Here is a 26,991-nt window from a genome sequence, read left to right on the forward strand (position 1 = left end):
ATTTCAAAACTTCACTACATCCTTGAGTGAAGAAATTCCTCTTCATCTTAGCTTTCTCTTCATTTTCCAGCCTGTTCTCATTTCTTGTTCTGGTCCCCCCATGCTGACGCTATAGTTAAGAAAGCCCACCAACTCCTCTACTTTTTCAGAAGACTAAGGAAATTTGGCATGTCAGCTACAACTCTCACCAACTTTTGCAGATGCATCATAGAAAGCATACTTTCTGGTTGTATCACAGCTTGGTATGGCTCCTGCTCTGCCCAAGACCGCAAGGATCTCCAAAAGGTCGTGAATGTAGCCCAATCCATCACACAAACCAGCCTCCCATCCATTGACTCTGTCTACACTTCCAGCTGCCTCGGCAAAGCAGCCAGCATAGTTAAGGATCCCACAAACCCCGAACATTCTGTCTTCCACCTTCTTCCATTTGGAAAAAGATACAAAGGTCTGAGATCACGTACCAACCGACTCAAGAACAGCTTCTTCCCTGCTGCTGTCAAACTTTTGAATGGACTTACCTTGCACTAAGTTGATCTTTCTCTACACCCTAGCAATGACTGTAACACTACATTCTGTACTCTCTCCTTTCCTTCTCTATGACCAGTATAGTGTGCAAGAAACAATACTTTTCACTGTATACCAATGCATGTGGAATAATAATTCAAATCAAATCAAAGATAGGGAGAATCGATTAGAAAAGACAACTTGGGGAGATAGAGATTCCCCCAGCGGTAGGAAGGTGGAACCGCTTGTACTAAAATAAAAACATCTAGTAAAGGGAGGGAAGTGACTTCTATATTGACTGAAGAAGTGCCGTTACGGTGATTGAGAAACAGATGTTAATGGATAAATTAGGGCCACTGAAATGCAACCACAAAATTCAAAGTTTATTTATTAGTCACAAATAGTGACACAGTTATATCCCAACACAAACTGACCCTCCCTCCCCCCTCCCCCTCCCTCTCCCCACTCACCCTCCCCCTCTCTCCCCCCCTCCCCCCCTCCCAGGTAGTTGGCCATTCAGCCCATCAAACTGCCTCAACCATTCATTGAGAGTTAGTTGATCTACCGCAGCACCATTTCCCACACTGTCCCCCATATCCCTTGATATCTTCAATATCTCTCTCTTGAAAATTCTTGATGATGGAGGCTCCATAGTCCTCTGGGGTAATGAATTTCAAAACTTAACTACATCCTTGAGTGAAGAAATTCCTCCTCATCTTAGCTTTCTCTTCATTTTCCAGCCCGTTCCCAATAATTCTTGACTCCCTTGTCATTCAAAAACTGTCTAACTCATCCTTGAATATATTCAATCCCTCCACTGGTCCCTATGGAAGAGAAATCTAGATACTAACAATTCACTGAGGGAAAGATTGCTGGAAATATATAACGTAGTTACAGTCCAATATCACACAGCCAGTTGTTATCAGTGCATTTTATTACAGAGCTGTAAATAATATATCTAATCTGCACCATATAAGAACATCAGACATGATTCTGTCCTGGAAGGGCATTGGGACAGACTGGATTGCCTTACATTGAGTCAGCATGGACATAGAGTTACCGATTGGACTCCTTCTGCGCTGTAATGACTCTGAGTGGAAATATATAACATAGCTTCAGTGCTGCATTGCAAGACTAGAAATAATATTAAATGTACTTTATTACAGAACCATAAATAATATATCTAATCTGTACCATATAATAACACTAGACATATCTCCCAGTCAGCAAGAAATTGAAGAGCAAATATGTGCGCAATTTGCAGAAGGGTGTAAAAATAATAAAAGGGTAACTATATTAGGTGATTTCAACTTTCCCAACATTAATTGGGATAGCCATCATGTTGAGGGTTTAGATGGAGTAGAGCTCTTAAAATGTATACAGGAAAACTTGTTCGGTCAATATGTGGAGGATCCAACAAGGGAAGGAGCTGTGCTGAGCCTAATTCTGGGGAATGAAGCCGGACAAGTGGTTGATGTGTTTGGTGGGGGAGCATTTTGGTGATAGCGATCACAACATGGTTCAATTCAAATTTGTTATGGACAAAGAAACTGACAAGTTGCAGAAAAAGGTTTGGGATTGGGGGGAGAGTAGATTTTAACAAAATAAGGCAGGACCAGGCCAAGGTAGACTGGAACGAGTTACTTTGGGAAAATCTACTATTAGTTTATTTATTAGTCACAATTAAGGCTTACATTGACACTGCAATGAAATTACTGTGAAATTCCCCTAGTTGCCACAGTCTGGCATCTGTTCGGGTCAATGTACCTAACCAGCACGTCTTTCAGAATGTGGAAGGAAACCCACGCAGACACGAGGAGAACGTGCAAACTCCACACAGACAGTGACCCAAGCCGGGAATCGAACCCGGGTCCCTGGCACTGTGAGGCAGCAGTGCTAACCACTGTGCTATCGTGCCGCCCCAGAAATCTACAGAAGAGCAGTTCAAAGATGAAATGGGGAAGGTACAGGCCCAACACGTTCCCTCTGGGGCAATAGGAAGGTGTAACAAACCCAGAGAACCATGGATCACCAGATACATTCAGGATACAATGAGAAGGAAAAGAGAGGCCTTTAATATGTATAAGGGGAGTACGTCTGTGGAGGCATTAGTAGAGTACAGAAAGTGCAGGATGGAACTTAAGAAAACAATTAGGAGAGCAAAGAGGGGATATGAGAAAGCTCTGGCTGGTAAAAGTAGGGAAAATCCTAAGATATTCTATAAGTATATCAATGGGAAGAGGATAACGAAGGAAAGAGTAGGCCCCATTAGGGACCAAGGGTGAAATCTGTGGGTGGAGGCTGAGGACATTGGTAGGGTGTTAAATGAATATTTCATATCTGACTTCACCCATGAGAATGAGGAGGTAGTTATGGAACTCAGGGAGAGAAACTGAGAGGCTCTGGAGAAAATCATAGGGAGTGGCAAGGTATTGGCAGGCTTAAAATTGGACAAGTCTCCAGGTCCGGATGAATTATGTCCCAGGCTGTTGTGGGAGGCATGGGAGGAAATTGCAGGGGCTCTGACCCAAATTTTCAATTCCCCCCGGGTCACCAGGGAGGTCATGATGTAGATCCTCTCCACTTGGAGCCGGCAGTTTGCGGTGTCGATGGTAGTCAAGATGTCCTGTGGCACCTCCCCGGTGCCAGAGGACTGGAGAACAGCTAATGTGGTCCCACTATTTAAGAAAGGTTATAGAGACAAGCCAGGGAACTACCAGTCTCACGTCTGTGGTTGGGAAACTACCGGAGAAGATTCTGAACATAGAATATAGAACAGTACAGCACAGAACAGGCTCTTCGGCCCACGATGTTGTGCCGAGCTTTATCTGAAACCAAGATCAAGCTATCCCACTCCCTACCATCCTGGTGTGCTCCATGTGCCTATCCAATAACCGCTTAAATGTTCCTAAAGTGTCTGACTCCACTATCACTGCAGGCAGTCCATTCCACACCCCAACCACTCTCTGCGTAAAGAACCTACCTCTGATATCCTTCCTATATCTCCCACCACGAACACTATAGTTATGCCCCCTTGTAATAGCTCCATCCACCCGAGGAAATAGTCTTTGAACGTTCACTCTATCTATCCCCTTCATCATTTTATAAACCTCTATTAAGTCTCCCCTCAGCCTCCTCCACTCCAGAGAGAACAGCCCTAGCTCCCTCAACCTTTCCTCATAAGACCTACCCTCCAAACCAGGCAGCATCCTGGTAAATCTCCTCTGCACTCTTTCCAGCGCTTCCACATCCTTCTTATGGTGAGGTGACCAGAACTGCACACAATATTCCAAATGTAGTCTCACCAAGGTCCTGTACAGTTGCAGCATAACCCCACGGCTCTTAAACTCCAACCCCTGTTAATAAAAGCTAACACACTATAGGCCTTCTTCACAGCTCTATCCACTTGAGTGGCAACCTTTAGAGATCTGTGGATATGGACCCCAAGATCTCTCTGTTCCTCCACAGTCTTCAGAACCCTACCTTTGACCCTGTAATCCACATTTAAATTAGTCCTACCAAAATGAATCACCTCACATTTATCAGGGTTAAACTCCATTTGCCATTTTTCAGCCCAGCTTTGCATCCTATCTATGTCTCTTTGCAGCCTACAACAGCCCTCCACCTCATCCACTACTCCACCAATCTTGGTGTCATCAGCAAATTTACTGATCCACCCTTCAGCCCCCCTCCTCTAAGTCATTAATAAAAATCACAAAGAGCAGAGGACCAAGCACTGATCCCTGTGGCACTCCGCTAGCAACCTGCCTCCAATCCGAAAATTTTCCATCCACCACCACCCTCTGTCTTCGATCAGATAGCCAGTTACCTATCCAATCGGCCAACTTTCCCTCTATCCCACACCTCCTCACTTTCATCATAAGCCGACCATGGGGGACCTTATCAAACGCCTTACTAAAATCCATGTATATGACATCAACTGCCCTACCTTCATCAACACACTTGGTTACCTCCTCAAAAAATTCTATCAAATTTGTGAGGCATGACTTGCCCTTCACGAATCCGTGCTGACTATCCTGGATTAATCCGCATCATTCTAAATGGTCGTAAATCCCATCCCTAAGGACCTTTTCCATCAATTTACCAACCACTGAAGTAAGACTAACCGGTCTATAATTACCAGGGTCATTTCTATTCCCTTTCTTAAACAGAGGAACAACATTCACCATTCTCCGGTCCTCTGGCACCATCCCCGTGGACAGCGAGGACCCAAAGATCAAAGCCAAAGGCTCTGCAATCTCATCCCTTGCCTCCCAAAGAATCCGAGGATATATTTCATCAGGCCCAGGGGACTTATCGACCTTCGGTTTATTCAAAACTGCCAGGACATCCTCCCTCCGAACATCTATTTCCTCCAGCCTATTAGCCTGTAACACCTTCTCTTCCTCAAAAACATGGCCCCTCTCCTTGGTGAACACTGAAGAAAAGTATTCATTCATCACCTCGCCTATCTCTACTGACTCCATACACAAGTTCCCACTACTGTCCTTGACCGGCCCTAACCTCACCCTGGTCATTCTTTTATTCCTCACATAAGAGTAAAAAGCCTTGGGGTTTTCCTTGATCCGACCCGCCAAGGACTTCTCATGTCCCCTCCTAGCTCTCCTAAGCCCCTTTTTCAGCTCGTTCCTTGCTAACTTGTAACCCTCAATCGAGCCATCTGAACTTTGTTTCCTCATCCCTACATAAGCTTCCCTCTTCCTTTTCACAAGACCTTCCACCTCTTTCGCGAACCATGGTTCCCTCACTCGGCCATTTCCTCCCTGCCTGACAGGGACATACCTATCAAGGACACCCAGTATTTGTTCCTTAAAAAAGTTCCACTTTTCATTGGTGCCTTTCCCTGACAGTTTCTGTTCCCAACTTATGCCCCCTAATTCTTACCTCTCCCCCAATTGTAAACCTTGCCCTGCCGTACGGCCCTATCCCTCTCCATTGCAATAACAAAAGACACCGAATTGTGGTCACTATCTCCAAAGTGCTCTCCCACAACCAAATCTAACACTTGGCCCGGTTCATTTCCCAGTACCAAATCCAATGTGGCCTCACCTCTTCTCGGCCTATCCATATATTGTGTCAGGAAACCCTCCTGCACACACTGCACAAAAACTGCCCCATCCGAACTATTTGACCTACAAAGGTTCCAATCAATATTTGGAAAGTTAAAGTCCCCCATGACAACTACCCTGTGACCCCCACACATATCCATAATCTGCTTAGCAATTTCTTCCTCCACATCTCTATTACTATTTGGGGGCCTATAGTAAACTCCTATTTCTAACCTCAGCCCATATTACCTCAGTGTGCAGATCCCCCTCGAAGTGCCATTCCGCAGACGTTAAACTATCCTTGATTAACAATGCTACTCCTCCACCTCTTTTACCAGCTTCCCTACACTTAGTGAAACATCTATACCCTGGAACGTCCAACAACCATTCCTGTCCTTGTTCTACCCATGTCTCCGTAATGGCCACAACATCGTAGTCCCAAGTACCAATCCACGCCCCAAGTTCATCTACCTTGTAACGGATGCTCCTTGCATTGAAGTAGACACACTTCAACCCACTTTCCTGTCTACCGGTACCCACCCTTGACCCTGATACCTTCCCCAATACCTCACCACCCTCAACACTGACTTCTGGACTACAACTCCTTTTCCCACTCCCCTGACAAATTAGTTTAAACCCCCCTGAAGAGCCGTATCAAATTTCCCTCCCAGGATATTGGTGCCCCTCTGGTTCAGGTGCACCCCGTCCTGTTTGTACAGGTCCCACCTTCCCCAGAATGTGTTCCAATTATCCACATATCTGAAACCCTCCCTCCTACACCATCCCTGCAACCACATGTTTAACTGCACTCTCTCCCTGTTCCTCAACTCGCTATCACGTGGCACCGGCAACGTACCAGAGATGACCACATATTTTGTCTTGGCTCTGAGCTTGCAGCCCAGCTCCCGAAATTCCTGTTTTAAATCCCCGTCCCTTCTCTTACCTATGTCGTTGGTACCAATGTGTACCACGACTTGTGACTGTTTCCCCTCCCCCTTAAGAATCTGGAAAACATGGTCTGAGACGTGAGGGGTCTCTGTCCTGAGACGAAGGAGAGAATCTATCTCCATTTGGAGAGGCAAGGTTTGATCAGGGATAGTCAGTATGGTTTTGTCAGAGGTAGGTCATAATTGGATTTTTTGAGCATGTAACCAAGTGTGTGGATGAGGGTCATGTGGTTGATGTAGTTTACATGGATTTCAGCAAAGCCTTTGACAAAGTCCCACACGGGAGACTTATTAAGAAGGCTAATGCACATGGGATTCAGGGTGATTTGATAAGGTGGATTCATAATTGGCTTAGCGATTGGCACAGACAAGAAGGGCCAAAAGGCCTGTTTCTGAGCTGTAATTTTCTATGGTTCTTTCTATGATAGGAGACAGAGGCTGGTGACAGATGGCTGCTTTAGTGACTGGAGGCCAGTGACCAGTGGCGTACCACAGGGATCCGTGCTGGACCGCCCTGAACAGGCACCGGAGTGTGGCGACTAGGGGATTTTCACAGTAACTTCATTGCAGTGTGAATGTAAGCCTACTTGTGACTAATAAATAAACTTTACTTATTGTTCGTCATTTATATAAATGACATAGATGACTATGTGGGGGTGTATGATCAGTAAGTTTGCCGATGACACAAAGATTGGCCAGGTGGTTAACAGGTTGACAGTCTTGGGTTAGAGGAAGATATAGACGAGATGGTGAAATGGGCGGATGAGTGGCAGATAGAATTTAACCCTGAAAAGTGTGAGGTGATGCACTTTGAAAGGAGTAATTTGACAAGGAAGTATGAAAGGTCTGACACTGGCAAGTTATAAAGAACAAAGGGACCTTGGTGTGTTTGTTCATAGATCTCTGGCACGGCAGGTAAATAGGGTGGTGAGAAAGGCATACGTCACACTTGTCTTTATCAATCGAGGTATAGATTACAAAAGCAGAGAGGTCATGATGGAGTTGTATAGAACTTTGGTGAGGCTACAGCTGGAGTAGTGTTTGCAGTTATGGTCGCCAAATTATAGAAAGGACATGAATGCACTGGAGGGGGTGCAGAGGAGATTCACCAGGATGTTGTTTGGGATGGAACATTTAAGTTATAAAGAGATTGGATGGGCTTGGGTTGTTTTCGTTGGAGCAGAGAAGATTGAGGGGCGACCTGATTGAGGTGTTCAAGATTATGAGGGTGGATAGGGAGCAGTGGTTCCCCTTAGTTGACGGGTCAGTTACAAGTGGACACAAGTTAAAAGTGAGGTGTGGAAGGTTTAGGGGGGATTTGAGGAAAAGATTTTTTACCCAGAGGGTGGTGACGGTCTGGAATGCGCTGCCTGGGAGGGTGGTGGAGGTGGGATGCCTCACATCCTTTAAAAACTACCTGGATGAGTGCTTGGCACGTCATAACATTCAAGGCTATGGGCCAAGCGCTGGCAAGTGGGGTTAGGTGGGCAGGTCAGGGCCTTTCATGCGTTGGTGCAGACTCGATGGGGTGAAGGGCCTCTTCTCTGATGTCATATTCTGTGATCTCTGTCCTGTATTAATTTATCGTTCACTTAAATGTCAGCCATCTCCTGGGGAAACCAGCCCTTTAATTGTGAAGATTAGGAATGAGACCATTCTTTTAGCCAGACAAATCAATGTGTCAAGCTGAGGGAGCAAAGGATGTCAAATGTATTTCAGAGAGAGAGACCTGGGCCAACCTTTCCACAATCTGCACCCTCCCTGGATTCACTTCCTTTCCCTTCAGTTGCTGCAGTACTCAGGCAGGCTCCATTGTGACGTCACCGTGCGGAAGTTGTCCAATGAGCTTCAGAGTGAAACTTCCTCCTCTGGACAACATCTGGGGGGAAATCAATGTTTCCCCCTTTCCATTTCTTTTCTCATTCTGGGGGAAATTGGGGACTTGCAGCAACTGAAGGGAATGAAGTGAATTCGGTCTGTATATTCCACACATTTTTAGTCCAGTCAGATAGACATATATCTGTCTGGCAGCCTGCATGGAGATTTCCAGCTCTCTGTGTGTCCAGGGCAGTAAGAAGTCTCACAACACCAGGTTAAAGTCCAACAGGTTTATTTGGCAGCACTATATTTCGGAGTCTCAGGCTCCTTCATCAGATGAGTGAAGAGTTTTGTTCACAAACAGGGCATATACAGACACAAACTCAATTCACAAGGTTGGAATGCGAGTCTTTCCAGGTAATCAAGTCTTAAAGGTACAGACAATGTGAGTGCAGAGAGGGTTAAGCACAGGTTGAAGAGATGTGTATTGTCTCCAGCCAGGACAGTTAGTGAGATTTTGCAAGCCCAGGCAAGTCGTGGGGGTTACAGATAGTGTGACATGAACCCAAGATCCTGGTTGAGGCCGTCCTCATGTGTGCAGAACTTGGCTATCAGTTTCTGCTCAGCGATTCTTCTGCGTTGTCGTGTGTCATGAAGACCACCTTGGAGAATGCCAGGACAGGAAGCAGTGAGCATGAATCTGTCAATCAGCCTCAATCAGCACCTTCAGGAGAATTGGGAGGGTGAATATTAGATACAGTAGAATGAGAATGGAGGGACTGTGTGGGATGGAGATTTACTCTGGGGGAGAGTAAAGAATGTTCCACAGAAACTCAAATTGTCTGTTCTGAATTTCTATCCTGTACTGATACTAATGATTTGTAGAAATTGTTTTCACAGGATATGGAAGAGGAGGAATTACAGATAGAAATCTCACAGCGAAATCCGCATCCTCTCTCAAATTATTGGGATCTGAATATCATCGGCCATTGAATCTAGAAGGAGAAATGTTTCTCTGTTCTGCCTGCTTCAGAAGACTTTGAACATCAGTATAACTGGAAAAGCACCGAGACACACACACACCGGAGTGAGAGTGACCATAAGACATAGGAGCAGAATTAGGCCACTCGGCCCATCGAGTCTGCTCCGCCATTCAATCATGTCCGATATTTTTCTCATCCCCATTCTCCTGCCTTTTTCCCATAACCCCTGTTCCCCTTATCAATCAAGAACCTATCTATCTCTGTTCCAGTGTACTCACTGTGGAAAGAGCTTTAACCAGTTCCACAGCCTGAGTAAACATCACAGCATTCACAACGGGGAGAGACCGTTCAGGTGTTCTGAGTGAGACTTAACTGACTATTCAACTTGCAGAATCATAAGGACCTATATCATGGAGAAACCGTGGAAATGTGGGGATTGTGGAGAGGGATTCGTATCTCCATCTCAGCTGGAAATTCACTGGCACAGTCACATTGGGGAGAGACCATTCACCTACTGTGTGTGTTGGAATGGATTCACTCATTCATCCAGCTGGCTGAGTCACAGCCTGACTCATACCCAGGAGAGACCTATCAGCTCTCGGGACCTGATGATCCACCAGCGCATTCACACTGAGGAGAGGCCGTTCAGCTGCTCTCACTGCACAAAGAGGTTTAGAACGTCATCCAGCCTGTGGGAACATCAGCGAATTCACACCGGGGAGAGACCATTCACCTGCTCTGTGTGTGGGAAGAGATTCAGACGGATAGACAGCCTCCAGATACACCAGCGAGTTCACACTGGGGAGAGGCCATTCACCTGCTCTGATTGTGGGAAGGGATTCACACAGTTATCCAGCCTGCAGAAACACCAGCGAGTTCACACTGGGGAGAAACCATTCACCTGCTCTGTGTGTGGGAAGAGATTCAGATGGATAGACAGCCTCCAGACACACCAGCGAGTTCACACTGGGGAGAGACCGTTCACCTGCTCTGTGTGTGGGGAGGGATTCACTCGGCCATCCCACCTACAGATACACCAACGAGTTGCCAAGTGATGAGTGGGGTTGGATTCTGCTGTTACTGCTGCTATTAATCACATCCAGGACTGAGTCATGTTCAGACAATGACCTTAAGAACTCGGAGAAGGAGGTGACAATTCAGCCCCTCAAGTCTGCTCCGCCATTCAATACGATCATGGCTGATCTCAGCTCTGCCCCAACTCCAATTTCCCACCCGTTCTCCCAAATCCTTCAACCCATTTCTAATTAAAAAGCTTTCTACCTCCTCAAATGTATTCAATGTCTCGGCATCCACCGCACTCTGGGGTTGTGAATCCCACAGACTCACCACCCTTTGAGAGAAATACTTTCTCCTCATCTCTGTTTGAAATCTGCTACCCCTTACCCTAAAACTATGACCTCTTCTTCTAGGTTTCCCCACAAGAGGAAGCATCCGCTTTACCTCTGCTTTGTCAATTTTTTTTATCATAGAATCCCGACAGTGCGGAAGGAGGCCATTTGGCCCATCGAGTCTGCACGGACCACAATCCCACACAGGCCCCATCCCTGTAGCTCCATGTATTTAGCCTCCTAGTCCCCCTGACACTAAGGGGCAATTTAACGTGGCCAATCCACCTAACCCGCACATCTCTGGACTGTGAGAGGAAACCAGAGCACCCGGAGGAAACCCACACAGACATGGAGAGAATGTGCAAACTCCACACAGACAGTGACCTGAGGCTGGAATTGAACCCTGGTCACTGGCACTGTGAGGCAGCAGTGCTAACCACTGTGCCACTATATCATGCTATCATCTTATATATCTCAATTACAAGGGGTGGCTTGGTGGCGCAATGGTTAGCACTGCTGCCTCACAGCACCAGGGAACCAGATTCAATTGCGGCCATGCATGTGTGTGTATATGTGTGTGTGTGTCTGTGGAGTTTGCATGTTCTCCCCATGTCTGTATGGGTTTCCTCTGGGTGCTCTGGTTTCCTACCGCAGTCCAAAGATGTGCAGGTTAAGTGGATTGGCCACGTTAAATTGCCCCTTAGTGTCCAAAGATGTTCAGGGTAGCTGGATTGGCCATGATAAATTGCCCCTTAGTGTCCAAAGATGTCCTGGTTAGGTGGATTGGCCATGTTAAATTGCCCCCTTAGTGTCCTAAGATGTGTAGGTTAGGAGGATTGCCCATGCGAAATTGCCCCTGAGTGTCCAAAGATGTGATGTGGAGATGCCGGCGTTGGACTGGGGTGAACACAGTAAGAGTTTTAACAACACCAGGTTAAAGTCCAACAGGTTTATTTGGTAGCAAATGCCATTAGCTTTCGGAGCGCTGCTCCTTCATCAGATGGAGTGGATATCTGCTCTCAAACAGGGCATAGAGAAACAAAATCAAGTTACAGAATACTGATTAGATTGCGAATCTCTACAGCCAACCAGGTCTTAAAGATACAGACAAGGTGAGTGGAGGGAGCATTAAGCACAGGTTAAAGGGATGTGCATTGTCTCCAGACAGGACAGCCAGTGAGATTCTGCAAGTCCAGGAGGCAAGCTGTGGGGGTTGCTGATAGTGGGACATGAACCCAAGATCCCGGTTTAGGCCGTCCTCATGTGTACGGAACTTGGCCATCAGTTTCTGCTCAACGACTCTGCGCCGTCGTGTGTCGTGAAGGCCGCCTTGGAGAACGCTTACCCGAAGATCAGAGGCTGAATGCCCGTGACCGCTGAAGTGCTCCCCCACAGGAAGAGAACAGTCTTGCCTGGTGATTGTCGAGCGGTGTTCATTCATCGGATATGGTGCTCGACTCATCGATCAACAGTTCCGACGCGCCACAGCGAAAAACCGCACCGACCTCCTCAGAAGACAAACACGGGACATGGTGGACAGAGTACCCTTCGTCGTCCAGTACTTCCCCGGAGCGGAGAAGCTACGGCATCTCCTCCAGAGCCTTCAACATGTCATTGATGAAGACGAACATCTCGCCAAGGCCATCCCCACACCCCCACTTCTTGCCTTCAAACAACCGCACAACCTCAAACAGACCATTGTCCGCAGCAAACTACCCAGCCTTCAGGAGAACAGTGACCACGACACCACACAACCCTGCCACAGCAACCTCTGCAAGACGTGCCAGATCATCGACATGGAGGCCATCATCTCACGTGAGAACACCATCTACCAGGTACACGGTACCTACTCTTGCAACTCGGTCAACGTTGCCTACCTGATACGCTGCAGGAAAGGATGTCCCGAGGCATGGTACATTGGGGAAACCATGCAGACGCTACGACAACGGATGAATGAACACCGCTCGACAATCACCAGGCAAGTCTGTTCTCTTCCTGTTGTGGAGCACTTCAGCGGTCACGGGCATTCAGCCTCTGATCTTCAGGTAAGCGTTCTCCAAGGCGGCCTTCACGACACACGACAGCGCAGAGTCGCTGAGCAGAAACTGATGGCCAAGTTCCGCACACATGAGGATGGCCTAAACCAGGATCTTGGGTTTATGTCACACTATCAGTCACCCCCACAGCTTGCCTCCTGGACTTGCAGAATCTCACTGGCTGTCCTGTCTGGAGACAATACACATATCTTCCACCTGTGCTTAATGCTCCCTCCACTCACATTGTCTGTACCTTTAAGACCTGGCTGGCTGTAGAGATTCGCATTCTAATTAGTATTCTGTAACTTGATTTTGTGTCTCTGTGCACTGTTTGAGAGCAGATTTCCACTCCATCTGACGAAGGAGCAGCGCTCCGAAAGCCAATGGTATTTGCTACCAAATAAACGTGTTGGACGTTAACCTGGTGTTGTTAAAACTCTTACTGTGTCCAAAGATGTGCAGGTTAGGTGGATTAGCCATGCCAAACTGCCCCTTGGTGTCCTGAGACGTGTAGGTTAGGGGGATTAGTGGGGCAAATACATGGGGTTACTGAGATAGGGCCTGGGTAAGATGCTCTGCCGGATGTCGGTGATCAAGAATAACAATGAGAGCAGATGTGAAGGAATAAAATCTCACCCTGTAAGAATCCAGTTGGAATGACATTTTACCCACATAGGAATCAATTAATGGAATTAATAACATAGCAACAGATCCAATTTCATCCTTTACAGATGATAGGAGGGTTGGGAAATGGTTTGTGAGTTACGATGATGATTGTCGAGCCAGTCGAGTGTCCACACTTACAGGGGAAAGCACAGTGTGAGATATTGGACACACAGCAGCAGTGTTATTATGTGGGGCATCAAACGCCCAGGAAATCTCAGCCTCGAGGTAGAGAAACCAACATTAAACGATTCATTCTTCAAATGGTGATGCTCAAGAGAAGTCAATTCAGTTCTGATTTTGTAAGTTTAGAATGAAGTTTCTGTCGTTAGCTTTTGTAACTCTTCTTTTAAATATTTCATATCTGTTCTCCCTCAGTGTTACCTGAACAGGTGCCGGAGTGTGGCGACGAGGGGATTTTTACCTAATTTCATTGCAGTGTTAATGTAAGCCTACTTGTGACAGTAATACATTAATTTAATAGCTAGGTTATTTGTTTAGCAAGTTGTCAGGATGGCCGAGTGGTCTGAAACGCTAGAAATAAGCAATATGGTTGTTTCCCTTGTGGAGTCCTGATGAGTTCTGGTCCCTTTCTAGGGTTGTGGGTTCAAATCCCACTCCTGATATTTGGAAACGCGCAGTGGTTATCATTGCTGCCTCACAGCGCCAGGGACCCGGGTTCGATTCCCAGCTTGGGTCACTGTCTGTGCGGAGTCTGCACGTTCTCCTCATGTCTGCGTGGGTTTCCTCCGGGTGCTCTGGTTTCCTCCCACAGTCCGAAAGACGTGCTGGTTAGGTGCATTGGCCATGCTAAATTCTCCCTCAGTGTACCCAAACAGGCGCCAGAGTGTAGCGACTAGGGTTTTTCACAGTAACTTCATTGCGGTGTTAATGTAAGCCCACTTGTGACACTAATAAATAAACTTTTTAAAAAATCTGTTAGTTGAATGTACTGTTACACTGAACAGACCAATCACTGAGATGTGTTTTAAGGTTATAAAGAAAGTAAAGTAACTCATTCCAAATAACAAGAGAGGAATAATTGTAACCTTCCAATAACCTGTCCAAAACATAGACACCATATTCCCCCATCCTTGACAAGTGGGAAGGGAGATATCAAAGTGTTCTTTAATCTTAGCAAGAAGTAACAGATAAAAACTTTAATGAGAGGGAGGGTCCCACAAGTAATTGACGCCTCCGAAGGCCAGTCAAGGGGACTATGGGATCCCTGAGTTCTTTGATTTAATTTACATGGTTTTGCACAAAATCGGGCACAATGGGAAATGATATCGATCGATGATTAGCACCCTCGAGGAACAAATTAGAAACCGATCATGTCCATAGACCGGGCGGCTGAACTAAAGGCGGTGGGGGGGGGGGGGGGGGGGGGGGGGCTAATGGTGAACTAATGGTGTCGGTTAATGGGATTAGGGCTAGTCCATTACCCAAAGGGGGGGATTGTTGAGATGGGCCCAAGGCAAAGGCACCGGCAATACATATGATTAGATGTATAGATATTTCTTTTCATACTAGCAATATACAATACTAATCACAATTGAGTATCACAGTTCGAGAAACATCATGGGGCTAGCTGACTTGACCACATTCCAGGGGCTATTCAGTAAACATAGTAAGAAGTCTAACAACACCAGGTTGTTCGGGTAGAAGTGGAGAGATTCTTTCCACTTAGAAAGGAAGCTAGAACTAGAGGGCACAGCCTCAAAATAAAGGGGGGGTCAGTTTAGGACAGAGTTGAGGAGGAACTTCTTCTCTCAGAGGGTGGTGAATCTCTGGAATTCTCTGCCCACTGAAGTGGTGGAGGCTGCCTCGTTGAATATGTTTAAGTCACGGATAGATGGATTCCTGATCGGTAAGGGAATTAGGGGTTATAGGGATCAGGCAGTTAAGTGGAACTGATCCACTTCAGATCAGCCATGATCTTATTGAATGGCGGGGCAGGCTCGAGGGGCTAGATGGCCTACTCCTGCTCCTATTTCTTATGTTCTTATGTTCTAGGTTAAAGTCCAACAGGTTTATTTGGTAGCAAAAGCCACAAATGCCAAATAAACCTGCAACCAAATAACCCTGTTGGACTTTAACCTGGTGTTGTGAGACTTCTTACTGTGTTTACCCCAGTCCAACGCCGGCATCTCCACACCATGGCTACTCAGTAATACAGACAGAGAAAACAGCTCACTCAGCAGGGCCTCCCACTTCAGCCTCCCCCAGGCAGCTGCCTCTAGTTACTAGGCAGAGACAAAGTTGAGACAAAGGAGCCGATGTTTATTGCAGAGAAGACCCAAGGACGGGGGTCTGGGAAACATGAGAGAGGAAACCTATCTGTTCATGAGCTGATCACACAGCCTCATGATGCCCACTTATTCATTTCATTGGACCTTTATGTAATGTATGTAATCTGATTGGATTGTGTCCAGCCGGGATGAGCTGAGTAACTGTATAAGAATTGATGATATTCTGTGTTGGGTGGAGTTACACATGGTCAGCCCCTGTGGCTTCTCCCCACTGGCATAACTCAATAAACTGTTTGTCGATTGAATCAGGCTCGAGTGTGGAATGATTCTTCTGAGTTCATTCTCCCAAACAACCATAAAATCATGTGATCAGCTCTTAAAGCAACCATGCACTCCTTTTAAATATATAACAGACCCCCAATTACTGACTTTTCTCATTATCATATAATCCCCACAGTGCAGAAGGAGGCTATACGGCCCATCGGGTCTGCACAGACAACAATCCTACCCAGGCCCTATCCTTGTAACCCCACGTAATCCCCCTGACACTAAGGAGCAATCCCACCCAGACCTGTTCCCCATAATCCCATAAGTATTTACCCCACGAATTCTCCCTAACCTACACATCTTGGGACACTAAGGGGCAATTTAGCATGGCCAATCTACCTAACCTGAACATCTTTGGACTGTGGGAGGAAACTAGAGCACCCGGAGGAAACCCACGCAGACACGGGGAGAATGTGCAAACTCCGCACAGTCACCCAAGGCCGGAATTGAACCCATGTCCCTGGCGCTGTGAGGCAGCAGTGCTAACCACTGTGCCACCGTGCTGCCCATTTTTTAATGATGTGGAGATGCCGGCGTTGGACTGGGGTAAGCACAGTAAGAAGTCTCACAACACCAGGTTAAAGTCTAACAGGTTTCTGTTGGACTTTAACCTGGTGTTGTGAGACTTCTTACTGTCCCATTTTTAAAGACAGGAATACAATAGAACTAGTTCATGCTATCCCTTTATCTGATTCTGTACAATCCCTTATTTACACAGTTTCAAATGTTGAGGCTAATCAGAGCTGGAAGGTCTCTCTCGCCAGTACATTTATCTTCACTGCACATTCATTACATACACAGCAATTAAACTTTTACATTTTCACAGCAAATAAAACTGATTGTTTAATGTAACTACTGATTCATTAACGAACATAATTAAGGCTCTCTACCGATTAAATCTGTGACTGGCTGGTATCTAATTAACACAATATTTAATTAATATATTTGGATAATGCATGATACTGATTCAAAAAGACAGATTGAATAAGACTTTAATAAGGCTTTCCTTCTTACTCATCTTGATTGGACAGAAGAATCAACCTTATTCTTGAGGCAGATTTGACAGAATATAATGTCCTCCAGCTGATCAAAATGATTGAAGAAATTATTTATTTATACAATTTCTGATAGCTCTGCAGCTTCCACAAGCATTTAGGTGAATATTTTTAAAATAAAGCTCTAGTCACATGTTAGAATTTAACATGGCTTCCTTGACCTTGTTACACATATGTTCAAAGAGCCAGCAGAGGAACAATGGGTGGAATGGCCTCCTATGCTCACTGAGCCTCATTTGCATTTGATGAAAGTGGTAGATATCTGGAACCCACTTCCTACGAGGGGGAAGAAGCAGAGATGATGGAATGTTTCCAAAAGGAAATTAGATGTGCATTTCAGGGAAATAAATCTACAGGCATACGGAGCGAGAACGGTGCAACGGTTTGATCTACAGTCAGCATGGACTCAATGGGATGAATGGCCCCATTCCCAAACTTAATGCCTGTCTGATCTAAAGAGAGAAATTTCAGCTGTTCCAGTCTCTCCAACTCACTGACGTCCCTCATCCCTGGAGTCATTCTCGTAAACCTCCTGCACTCTCTCAAAGAACTTCACATCTTTCCTAAAGTGTGTCACCCATATATAGGGTTCCATTCTAGAGGGATAGAATTGAAAAGCAGGGAGGTTCTGTTCAACTTGTTTAGAACCAGGGTTAGACTGCACTGGGAGCACTGTCAACATTAGTGATCTCCATTTAGCAAAAGGAAATAGAGGCACTGGAGAAGGAGCAACAAAGATTCACAAAAATAATCCCAGAACTGAGAGCATTTCACCCTCAGGAAAGGCTGGGGCTGTTTTTCTCTAGAAAAGAGAAGACTGAAGGGTGACCTGATGGAAGTCTTTAAGATTATGAAAGGGTTCAATATTCCAACAGGGATTTCAGTGAGAAACCTCTTTACCCAGCGAGTGGTGAGAATGTGGAACTCACTACCACAGTGAGTGGTTGAGGTGAACAGGATGAACACATTGAAGGGGAAGCTCGATACATACATGAGGGAGAAAGGAATAGAAGGATATGCTGATTGGGGGAGATGAAGAGGGGTGGGTGGAGGCTCATGTGGAGCATAAATACTGACATAGACCAATTGAGCCGACTGGCCTGGCCCTGTGCTGTAGACTCACTGGAACAGAGACAAATGTATTTATTTTAGATCTACCTGTAGTGGTAGGAAAAACATTATCTACTACCCAGGATAAAATAAATATCCTTCATCAGCTTTTGTGGATCATTTCAGTGGCAATGTGCTCTCCCAGGCTCAAAGAGTATCAGCCCATTGGAAGGAAAGTTGTGAGACCGGCCAGTCCAGCAGAAAGAAACCCTCCGACCCTCCCACTTCACCAACTGTCAGAATGAACATGGTTCAGTCCTGGATGTGATTGACAGCAGCAAGAACAGCAGAATCCAACTCCTGGAATCACTTGTGAACTCACTGGTGTCTCAGCAACTTGGATGACTGAGTGAATGTTTTCCCTCACACAGCGCCGGTGGATGGCCTCTCCTCGGTGTGAACTCGCTGGTGTCTCTTCAGGGTATTTGAATGTCTGAATCCCTTGTCACACACAGTGCAGATGAACGGCCTCTCCCCGGTGTGAATTCGCTGGTGTCTCAGCAGGGTGGATGACCACCTGAACCTCTTTGTGCAGTGAGAGCAGCTGTATTGTCTCTCCTCAGTGTGAATGCGCTGGTGTGTCTGCAGATTGGACAACTGAGCAAATTCCTTCCCACAGTCAGAGCAGCTGAACGGCCTCTCCCCGGTGTGAACTCGCTGGTGGTTCAGCAGAGTGGATGAATCTCTGAATCCATTCCCACAATCAGAGCAGATAAACAGCCTCTCCCCAGTGTGAACTCGCTGGTGTCTCCGCAGATTGGATATCTGGGTGAATCCCTTCCCACAGTCAGAGCAGGTAAACGGCCTCTCCCTGCTGTGAACTAGCTGGTGATCCTGCAGGGTGGATGCACGTTTGAATCCCTTCCCACACGTGGTGCAGGTGAATGGTCTCTCCTCAGTGTGAAGTTGCTGGTGTGTCAGCAGGTTGGATGAATTTGTGAATCCCTTCCCACACACAGAGCAGGTGAATGGCCTCTCCCCGGTGTGAATGCGTTGATGAATTTCCAGTACAGATGGGGATATGAGTCCCTTCCCACACTTACCATATTTCCACGGTTTCCCCATGGCACTAGTGTCTCTCCATGTGTCTTTCCATGTTGAAGAAACATATAGATGCCCACACACAAAACGCATGTCGGGTCTTTCCCAGTTCCAAAGGGAATTGTTATTTTAAACTGTGAAATTTATTAAAGCTGGAACAATTTCATTTGATGCATACATATGTCTCGGTGTTTTTCCTGTCACACTGCTTCTGAAGCAGACGGAACAGAGAAACATTTCTCCTGCATTTAAAAGTTGGTGATATTCAATTCCTGATGAATTAAGTGACTCTGTCAGATCTTGGTGTGATGTTTGGTTTCAGCTTCCTGCCTGTAAGAGGGATTTATAAAAGACATCATTCATTGTCAACGCCGGACAGAAATTCAGAACAGACAATTCTACTTCCTATGAAAAATTCTTTCTTATCTTCCTCTTCAAAAGTTATGAATCTTTGTCCCACACATTCTCCATACCTTCTCACTCTGCTGTATCTGGTATGCAACCTCTCAGGTCTATTAAAGGTGCCAATTCAGACATTCCAAGCTGTCCACTTCCTGTACTGAATAAAGAGATCTGAAAATCTATGTGTAACTACTGGTCTACACACTACAACTTGAAATCTGCATCATATGCAGGACTCTGTTATACAGCTTTAATTCAAACACCTTCCAAACATTCCAGTTTAACGAGACAAACAAGGACAGTAATTCAATTATTTCTTTATTTAACACTTCTAATACCAACTCAAACATAAACAGTTGCAACTCATTAACTCTTTACTGAACTTTAACTTTTAAACTGCATATTAACTTTAACTGAACATCAACTTTAACCATTTAACCGAAAATAGATACTACCGAGTTTAGGAAAACTTTGGCCAAGAAATATTTTCGGTGTAGGATCTATCTTCTTGTCTCTGAAGTATCCTTCAGGGTACAATTCTTCTTGTGATGGCTGCTCTCTTCGAGTTATTGCTGCCAAACAAAGGACTCACATGTCTTTTATCCACAATTCTCCACTTGCTTCCGGAAGATTCTGTCATCCAGCCAACTGTGTCACAGAAACCAATCACATGGCTTGAACATCCAGTGAAACCACTTTTGAACTAAACCATTACACTTCGTTCAAACTGCATACTCCATACATAGCAACCATAAATCAGAGCCATGCTGTCTCAATTAATGTAAACAACTCCCCTGATCTGATCAACGCAGGAAGCTTCAGATCACAATTCCCTGACCAGAGTCTCTTTACGACTGCATCTGGTTTTAATCTCTACGTTGACCAAAATTCCCAGCATGCTTAGCTCTCAGCCAGAATAGCCATTTTAAAGCCACTGTTGCCATTATTGTTGTTAAATTATTGTTGTGGCCATTCTTTCTCTGTCCACAACTGGATTGGAAGAAGGAGATAGATGAGGGGAAGAACTTCATTTTGGTGCAGAATTGTCATTCCCTGAATCCACTACCTAAGAGGGTTGTGGAAGTGCAAGTGATTCATGAATACAAAATGAAATTGGACGGGCACTTGAAGTAAATAAACTTGCAGAGAATGGGGCTATAGAGGGGGAATGAGACTGACGGTCTTGTTCTACAGAGGGTCGGCATGAAATTGAGTAGTGAATGCATGGGAAGGGATTCACTCGGTCACCCAATCTGCAGCATACCAGCGAGTTCACTCTGGGGAGAGGCCGTTCACCGGCACTCAGTGTGGGAAATGATTCAGTTGGTTATCCAGCCTGCTGAAGCACAAAGTCACTCATACCAATGAGAGACCCTTTAAATGCTCTGTGGGGAATGGCTTCAAAAGCTCTGGAGAACTGGTGTCCCACCAGCGCACTCACACTGTGGAGAGAACATTCACAGTGTGTGGGAAGAGATTCACTCCGTCATTCAACCTGTTGAGACACAATATTAATCACACCAGTGAGAGGCTCTTTAAATGCTCTGACTGTGGGAGGGATTTCAAAACCTCTCATGTACTGATGGTCCACCAGTGCATTCACACTGAGGAGAGACCGTTCAGCTGCTCTTGCTGAACGGAGAGGTTTAGAAGGTCATCCACACTGAGAGAACACCAGCGAGTTCACACTGGGGAGAGACCGTTCACCCGCACCGTGTGTGGGGAGGGATTCACTCAGTTAATCAATCTGCGGAGACACCAGCGAGTTCACAAGTGATGACTGGGGTTGGATTCTGCTGTTATTGCTGTTGTTAATCACATCCGGGACTGAACCATGTTCATTCTGACAGTTGGTGAAGTGGGAGGGTCGGAGGGTTTCTTTCTGCTGGACTGGCCGGTCTCACGACTTTGCTTCCAAATATGGTATTCTTTGCATGTTCATGTGCTTATCCAAAAGCCCCTGAAATGCCCCTATCGTATCACCCCTGGCAGCGCTGTCCAGACACCTACAACTCTCTGTGTAAAAAAGCTGCCCCTCGTGTCTCATAGAGTCATAGAGTCATTGAGGTTTACAACAAGGAAACAGGCCCTTCAGCCCATCTTGTCCATGTCACCCTTTCTATTTAACCACTAAGCTTGTCCCAATTGCCTGTGTTTGGCCCATATCCCTCGATAACCATCTTACTCATATAACTGTCTAAACGCTTTTTAAAAGACAAAATTGCACCCACCTCTACTACTACCTCTGGCAGCTTGTTCAGACACTCACCACCCTCTGTGTGGAAAAAAATTGCACCTCTGGACCCTTTTGTATCCTCCCTCACCTTAATCCTATGCCCTCTAGTTTTAGACTCTCCTACCTTTGGGAAAAGATATTGACTACCTAGCTGATCTCTGCTCCTCATTAGAACAAACAAAGAACAAAGACCAAAGAAAATTACAGCACAGGAACAGGCCCTTCGGCCCTCCAAGCCCGCACTGACCATGCTGCCTGACTTAACTAAAACCCCCTACCTTTCCGGGGACCATATCCCTCTATTCCCATCCTATTCATGTATTTGTCAAGACACCCCTTTAAAGTCACTACCGTATCCGCTTCCACTACCTCCCCCGGCAACGAGTTCCAGGCACCCACCACCTGCTGTGTAAAACATCTGCCTCGTACATCTCCTTTAAACCTTGCCCCTCGCACCTTAAACCTGTGCCTCCTAGTAATTGACTCTTCCACCCTGGGAAAAAGCTTCTGACTATCCACTCTGTCCATGCCTCTCATAATCTTATAGACTTCTATCAGGTCGCCCCTCAAACTCCGTCGTTCCTGTGAGAATAAACCAAGTTTCTCCAACCTCTCCTCATAGCTAATACCCTCCATACCAGGCAACATCCTGGTAAATCTTTTCTGTACCCTCTCCAAAGCCTCCACATCCTTCTGGTGGTATTTTATAGACCTCTATAAGATCACCCCAAAGCCTCCCACGCTCCAGAGAAAAAGGTGCCAGCCTATCCAGCCTCTTCTTATAACTCAAACCATCAAGTTCTATTTGCATGCTAGCAGATATTTTCTGCACTCTTTCTAGTTTAATAATATTCTTTCTATAATAGGGTGACCAGGACTGTACACAGTATTCCAAGTGTGGCCTTACCAATGTCTTGTACAACTACAACAAGACACCCCAACTCCTGTATTCAACATTCTGACCGATGAAACCAAGCATGCTGAATGCCTTCTTCACCACTCTGTCCACCTGTGACTCCACTTTCAATGAGCTATGAACATGTACCCCTAGATCTCTTTGTTCTATAACTCTCCCCAACACCCTACCATTAACTGAGTAAGTCCTGCTCTGGTTCAATCTACCAAAATGCATCACCTCACATTTATCTAAATTAAACTCCATCTGCCATTCGTCAGTCCACTGACCCAATTGATCAAGATCCCGTTGCAATCCGAGATAACCTTCTTCACTGTCCACTATGCCACCAATCTTCGTGTCATCTGCAAACTTACTACTACCATGCCTCCTAAATTTTCACCCAAATCATTAGTACAACTGACAAATAACAGTGGACCCAGCACTGATCCCTGAGGCACACCGCTGGTCACAGGCCTCCAGTTTGAAAAACAACCCTCTACAACCACCCTGTGGCTTCTGTCATCAAGCCAATTTTGTATCCATTTAGATACCTCGCCCTGGATCCCATGAGATTTATTCTTATGCAACAACCTACCATGCGGTACCTTGTCAAAGGCCTTGCTAAAGTCCATGTCGACAACATCAGCTGCACTGCCCTCATCTACTTTCTTGGTTACCCCTTCAAAAAACTTAATCAAAGAAAGAGCTCCCAGGGGATTGTTTGCTCCTGATGCCCTTGACTCCGTTGTCAAACTGTCAGTCACATTCTAGCATATGGCAAAGCCATGATTGTATTTGGTTTTGTGAGGTAGCAGTGCTAACCACTGTGTCACTGGACTGAATGCTGGCACCCAGTCCAACACCGGCATCTCCACATCATGACAGTGGATAAAAACATAGAAGCTAGAAGTAGGAGTCGGCCATTTGGCACTTCGAGCCTGCCCCGCCATTCATCTTGATCATGACTGATCATCGAATTCAATATCCTGATCCCCCCCTTCCTCCCATATCCCTCGATCCCTTGAGCCCCAAGAGCATATCTAATTTTTTCTTGAAATCAGACAAAGTTTTGGCCTCAACTAAAGGGTGGCAGAGTGGTTAGCACTACTGCCTCACAGCACCAGGGACCATGGTTCAATTCCGGACTTGGGTGAGTGTCTGTGTGGCGTTTGCGCGTTCTCCTCGTGTCTGCATGGGCTTCTTCCAGGTGCTCCAGTTTCTAACCACAGACCAAAGATGTGCAGGTTAGGTGGATTTGCAATGCTAAATTCCCTCTTAGTGTCCCAAGATGTGTAGGTTAGATGGATTAACCATGGTAAATGTACGGGGTTATGGGGATAGGGTGGGGGAAAGGGCCTGGGTAAGGACTCTGTAAGAGAGTCGGAGCAGAACTGACGGGCCGAATGGCCTCCTTCTGGACTGTAAGGATTCTATGATTTACTATCCATAATCTGGGATGTTGTCCTGCTATAAACCTCGTGATAGAGCCCTCAGCTCCCCAATCAAACTTCATGGAATTCTGTTCCTATTTTCCTGATGACACTCTATCACTGCCTGTCTCTGATTTTGAACCCGTGTGGTTCTCATCAACTTGTTTACATGCGGTTTCTTTCCGGCGTCTGGCCTCCCAGTGCAGCTTTCTATAACTCTCCTATATCATAGAATATATGTCATAGAATCTATTCTGTCCTTATGGACTAGTAACCGAGAACTCACAGCGCTCCTTCAGGAGAAGAGAAGATCGAGTAGATGTTACCCCAGGCGGGGCCAAAACAGAACTGGAAAATGACGGAGTGAAATTGAGTGAGGGTCAGAGAGAGAGTTCTCCTCCCCCTCAAGGTGTGGACTGTAAGAATCCTGGGGGACCCTGGACTTCAGGTTTTCTTGCTAATTAGTGAACATTAAATTAAATTCTATGACTGGCTGTGCATTGATTTTGAATTTGATTGTTACACTTCTGTTTTTATTCCTGTTGTGATTACGCTCTGGGTAAGGATGGTTGGCAGGTGACAGAATGGGAAATTGTGGTTTGGGTCTTCATTGACCAAATGTTTTATTGATCCGAAAGGTGTAAAAGGGGCCAAACTTCAGCAGAAATGCAGCAGAGCTGAGAACAGATGACTTGCTGTGTGGGAGCAGGGAGATAAACAGCTCCCGGAGGACAGAGAAAACAGGAGTGCCTTGGATCCATCTGCCATCTCCTTATTTTTCATTAATAATTCCTGGAGTCACTTTCTGTATGATCAGTGCTCCACTTGTTAACTTTTTTTCAAATACCTACTCTTACTGTCGATCTTTATACTTTGAGCTAGTTTTCTATCATATTCTAATTTTTCCTCCCTTATGCTTCTTTTGGTCATTCTTGGCCATTTGAAAAATTCTGATCGGTTGTCAGACCTGCCGGCCATTGTTGCGCAATAGTATGTGTTAGAGTGGGCCAAGGCTGAGGCAGCTGTGTTATATATATTTATATATCTAGATGTTCTATGTTAGCAAAATGGACTGTTACTGATATGTAAAGCATCATGGGATTTAGCTGACTTGACCACATTCCTACAGCTATTCAGTAGGGCGGCACGTTGGAACAGTGGTTAGCACTGCTGCTTCACAGCTCCAGGGACCTGGGTTCGATTCCCGGCTTGGGTCACTGTCTGTGTGGAGTTTGCACATTCTCCTCGTGTCTGCGTGGGTTTCCTCCCACAGTCCAAAGATGTGCGGGTTAGGTTGATTGGCCATGCTAAAATTGCCCCTTAGTGTCCTGAGATGCGTAGGTTAGAGGGATTAGCGGGTAAATATGTAGGGATAAGAGGGTAGGGCCTGGGTGGGATTGTGGTCGGTGCAGACTCGATGGGCCGAATGGCCTCTTTCTGCACTGTAGGGATTCTATGATTAAAGACACAGTCATGGAGCATTAAACTTGCCTAGCAGGACCTCTCGTATCAGCACACAGGCAGCTGCTTTGTGAGACTGCCAGCAGTACAGACAAGTCAGAGATAAGGGTGTCCTCAGAAGTGGGTTTCATTGTGAAAGCTCAGGGATAGAACATAGAACATAGAACATAGAACATTACAGCGCAGAACAGGCCCTTCGGCCCACGATGTTGCACCGACCAGTTAAAAAAAAACTGTGACCCTCCAACCTAAACCAATTTCTTTTCGTCCATGAACCTATCTACGGATCTCTTAAACGCCCCCAAACTAGGCGCATTTACAACTGATGCTGGCAGGGCATTCCAATCCCTCACCACCCTCTGGGTAAAGAACCTACCCCTGACATCGGTTCTATAACTACCCCCCCTCAATTTAAAGCCATGCCCCCTCGTGCTGGATTTCTCCATCAGAGGAAAAAGGCTATCACTATCCACCCTATCTAAACCTCTAATCATCTTATATGTTTCAATAAGATCCCCTCTTAGCCGCCGCCTTTCCAGCGAAAACAATCCCAAATCCCTCAGCCTCTCCTCATAGGATCTCCCCTCCATACCAGGCAACATCCTGGTAAACCTCCTCTGCACCCTCTCCAAAGCCTCCACATCCTTCCTGTAATGTGGGGACCAGAACTGCACACAGTACTCCAAGTGCGGCCGCACCAGAGTTGTGTACAGTTGCAACATAACGCTACGACTCCTAAATTCAATCCCCCTACCAATAAACGCCAAGACACCATATGCCTTCTTAACAACCTTATCTACTTGATTCCCAACTTTCAGGGATCTATGCACACATACACCTAGATCCCTCTGCTCCTCCACACTATTCAAAGTCCTCCCGTTAGCCCTATACTCAACACATCTGTTATTCCTACCAAAGTGAATTACCTCACACTTCTCCGCATTAAACTCCATCCGCCACCTCTCGGCCCAACTTTGCAACCTGTCTAAGTCTTCCTGCAAACTACGACACCCTTCCTCACTGTCTACCACACCACCGACTTTGGTGTCATCAGCAAATTTGCTAATCCACCCAACTATACCCTCATCCAGATCATTAATAAATATTACAAACAGCAGTGGCCCCAAAACAGATCCCTGAGGTACACCACTTGTAACCGCACTCCATGATGAATATTTACTATCAACCACCACCCTCTGTTTCCTATCCGCTAGCCAATTCCTGATCCAATTTCCTAGATCACCCCCAATCCCATACATCTGCATTTTCTGCAGAAGCCTACCATGGTGAACCTTATCAAACGCCTTACTAAAATCCATATATACCACGTCCACTGCCTTGCCCCCATCCACCTCCTTGGTCACTTTCTCAAAAAACTCAATAAGGTTAGTAAGGCACGACCTACCTGCC

At 45.9% G+C, this 26,991-nt stretch overlaps 1 protein-coding gene across 1 annotated transcript in view; it reads left to right on the forward strand.

The window, feature by feature from the left end:
* LOC144480958 (uncharacterized) overlaps positions 1-26,991 on the forward strand; it is a 123,368-nt gene that overhangs the window by 22,579 nt on the left and 73,798 nt on the right. Inside the window, 1 exon segment of the mRNA XM_078200572.1 lies at positions 9,992-10,300. Coding sequence (XP_078056698.1) covers positions 9,992-10,300 — 309 coding nt within the window.

Source organism: Mustelus asterias, chromosome 30 (assembly GCF_964213995.1).
Source record: "Mustelus asterias chromosome 30, sMusAst1.hap1.1, whole genome shotgun sequence".
In the NCBI taxonomy this organism is placed as follows: domain Eukaryota; kingdom Metazoa; phylum Chordata; class Chondrichthyes; order Carcharhiniformes; family Triakidae; genus Mustelus; species Mustelus asterias.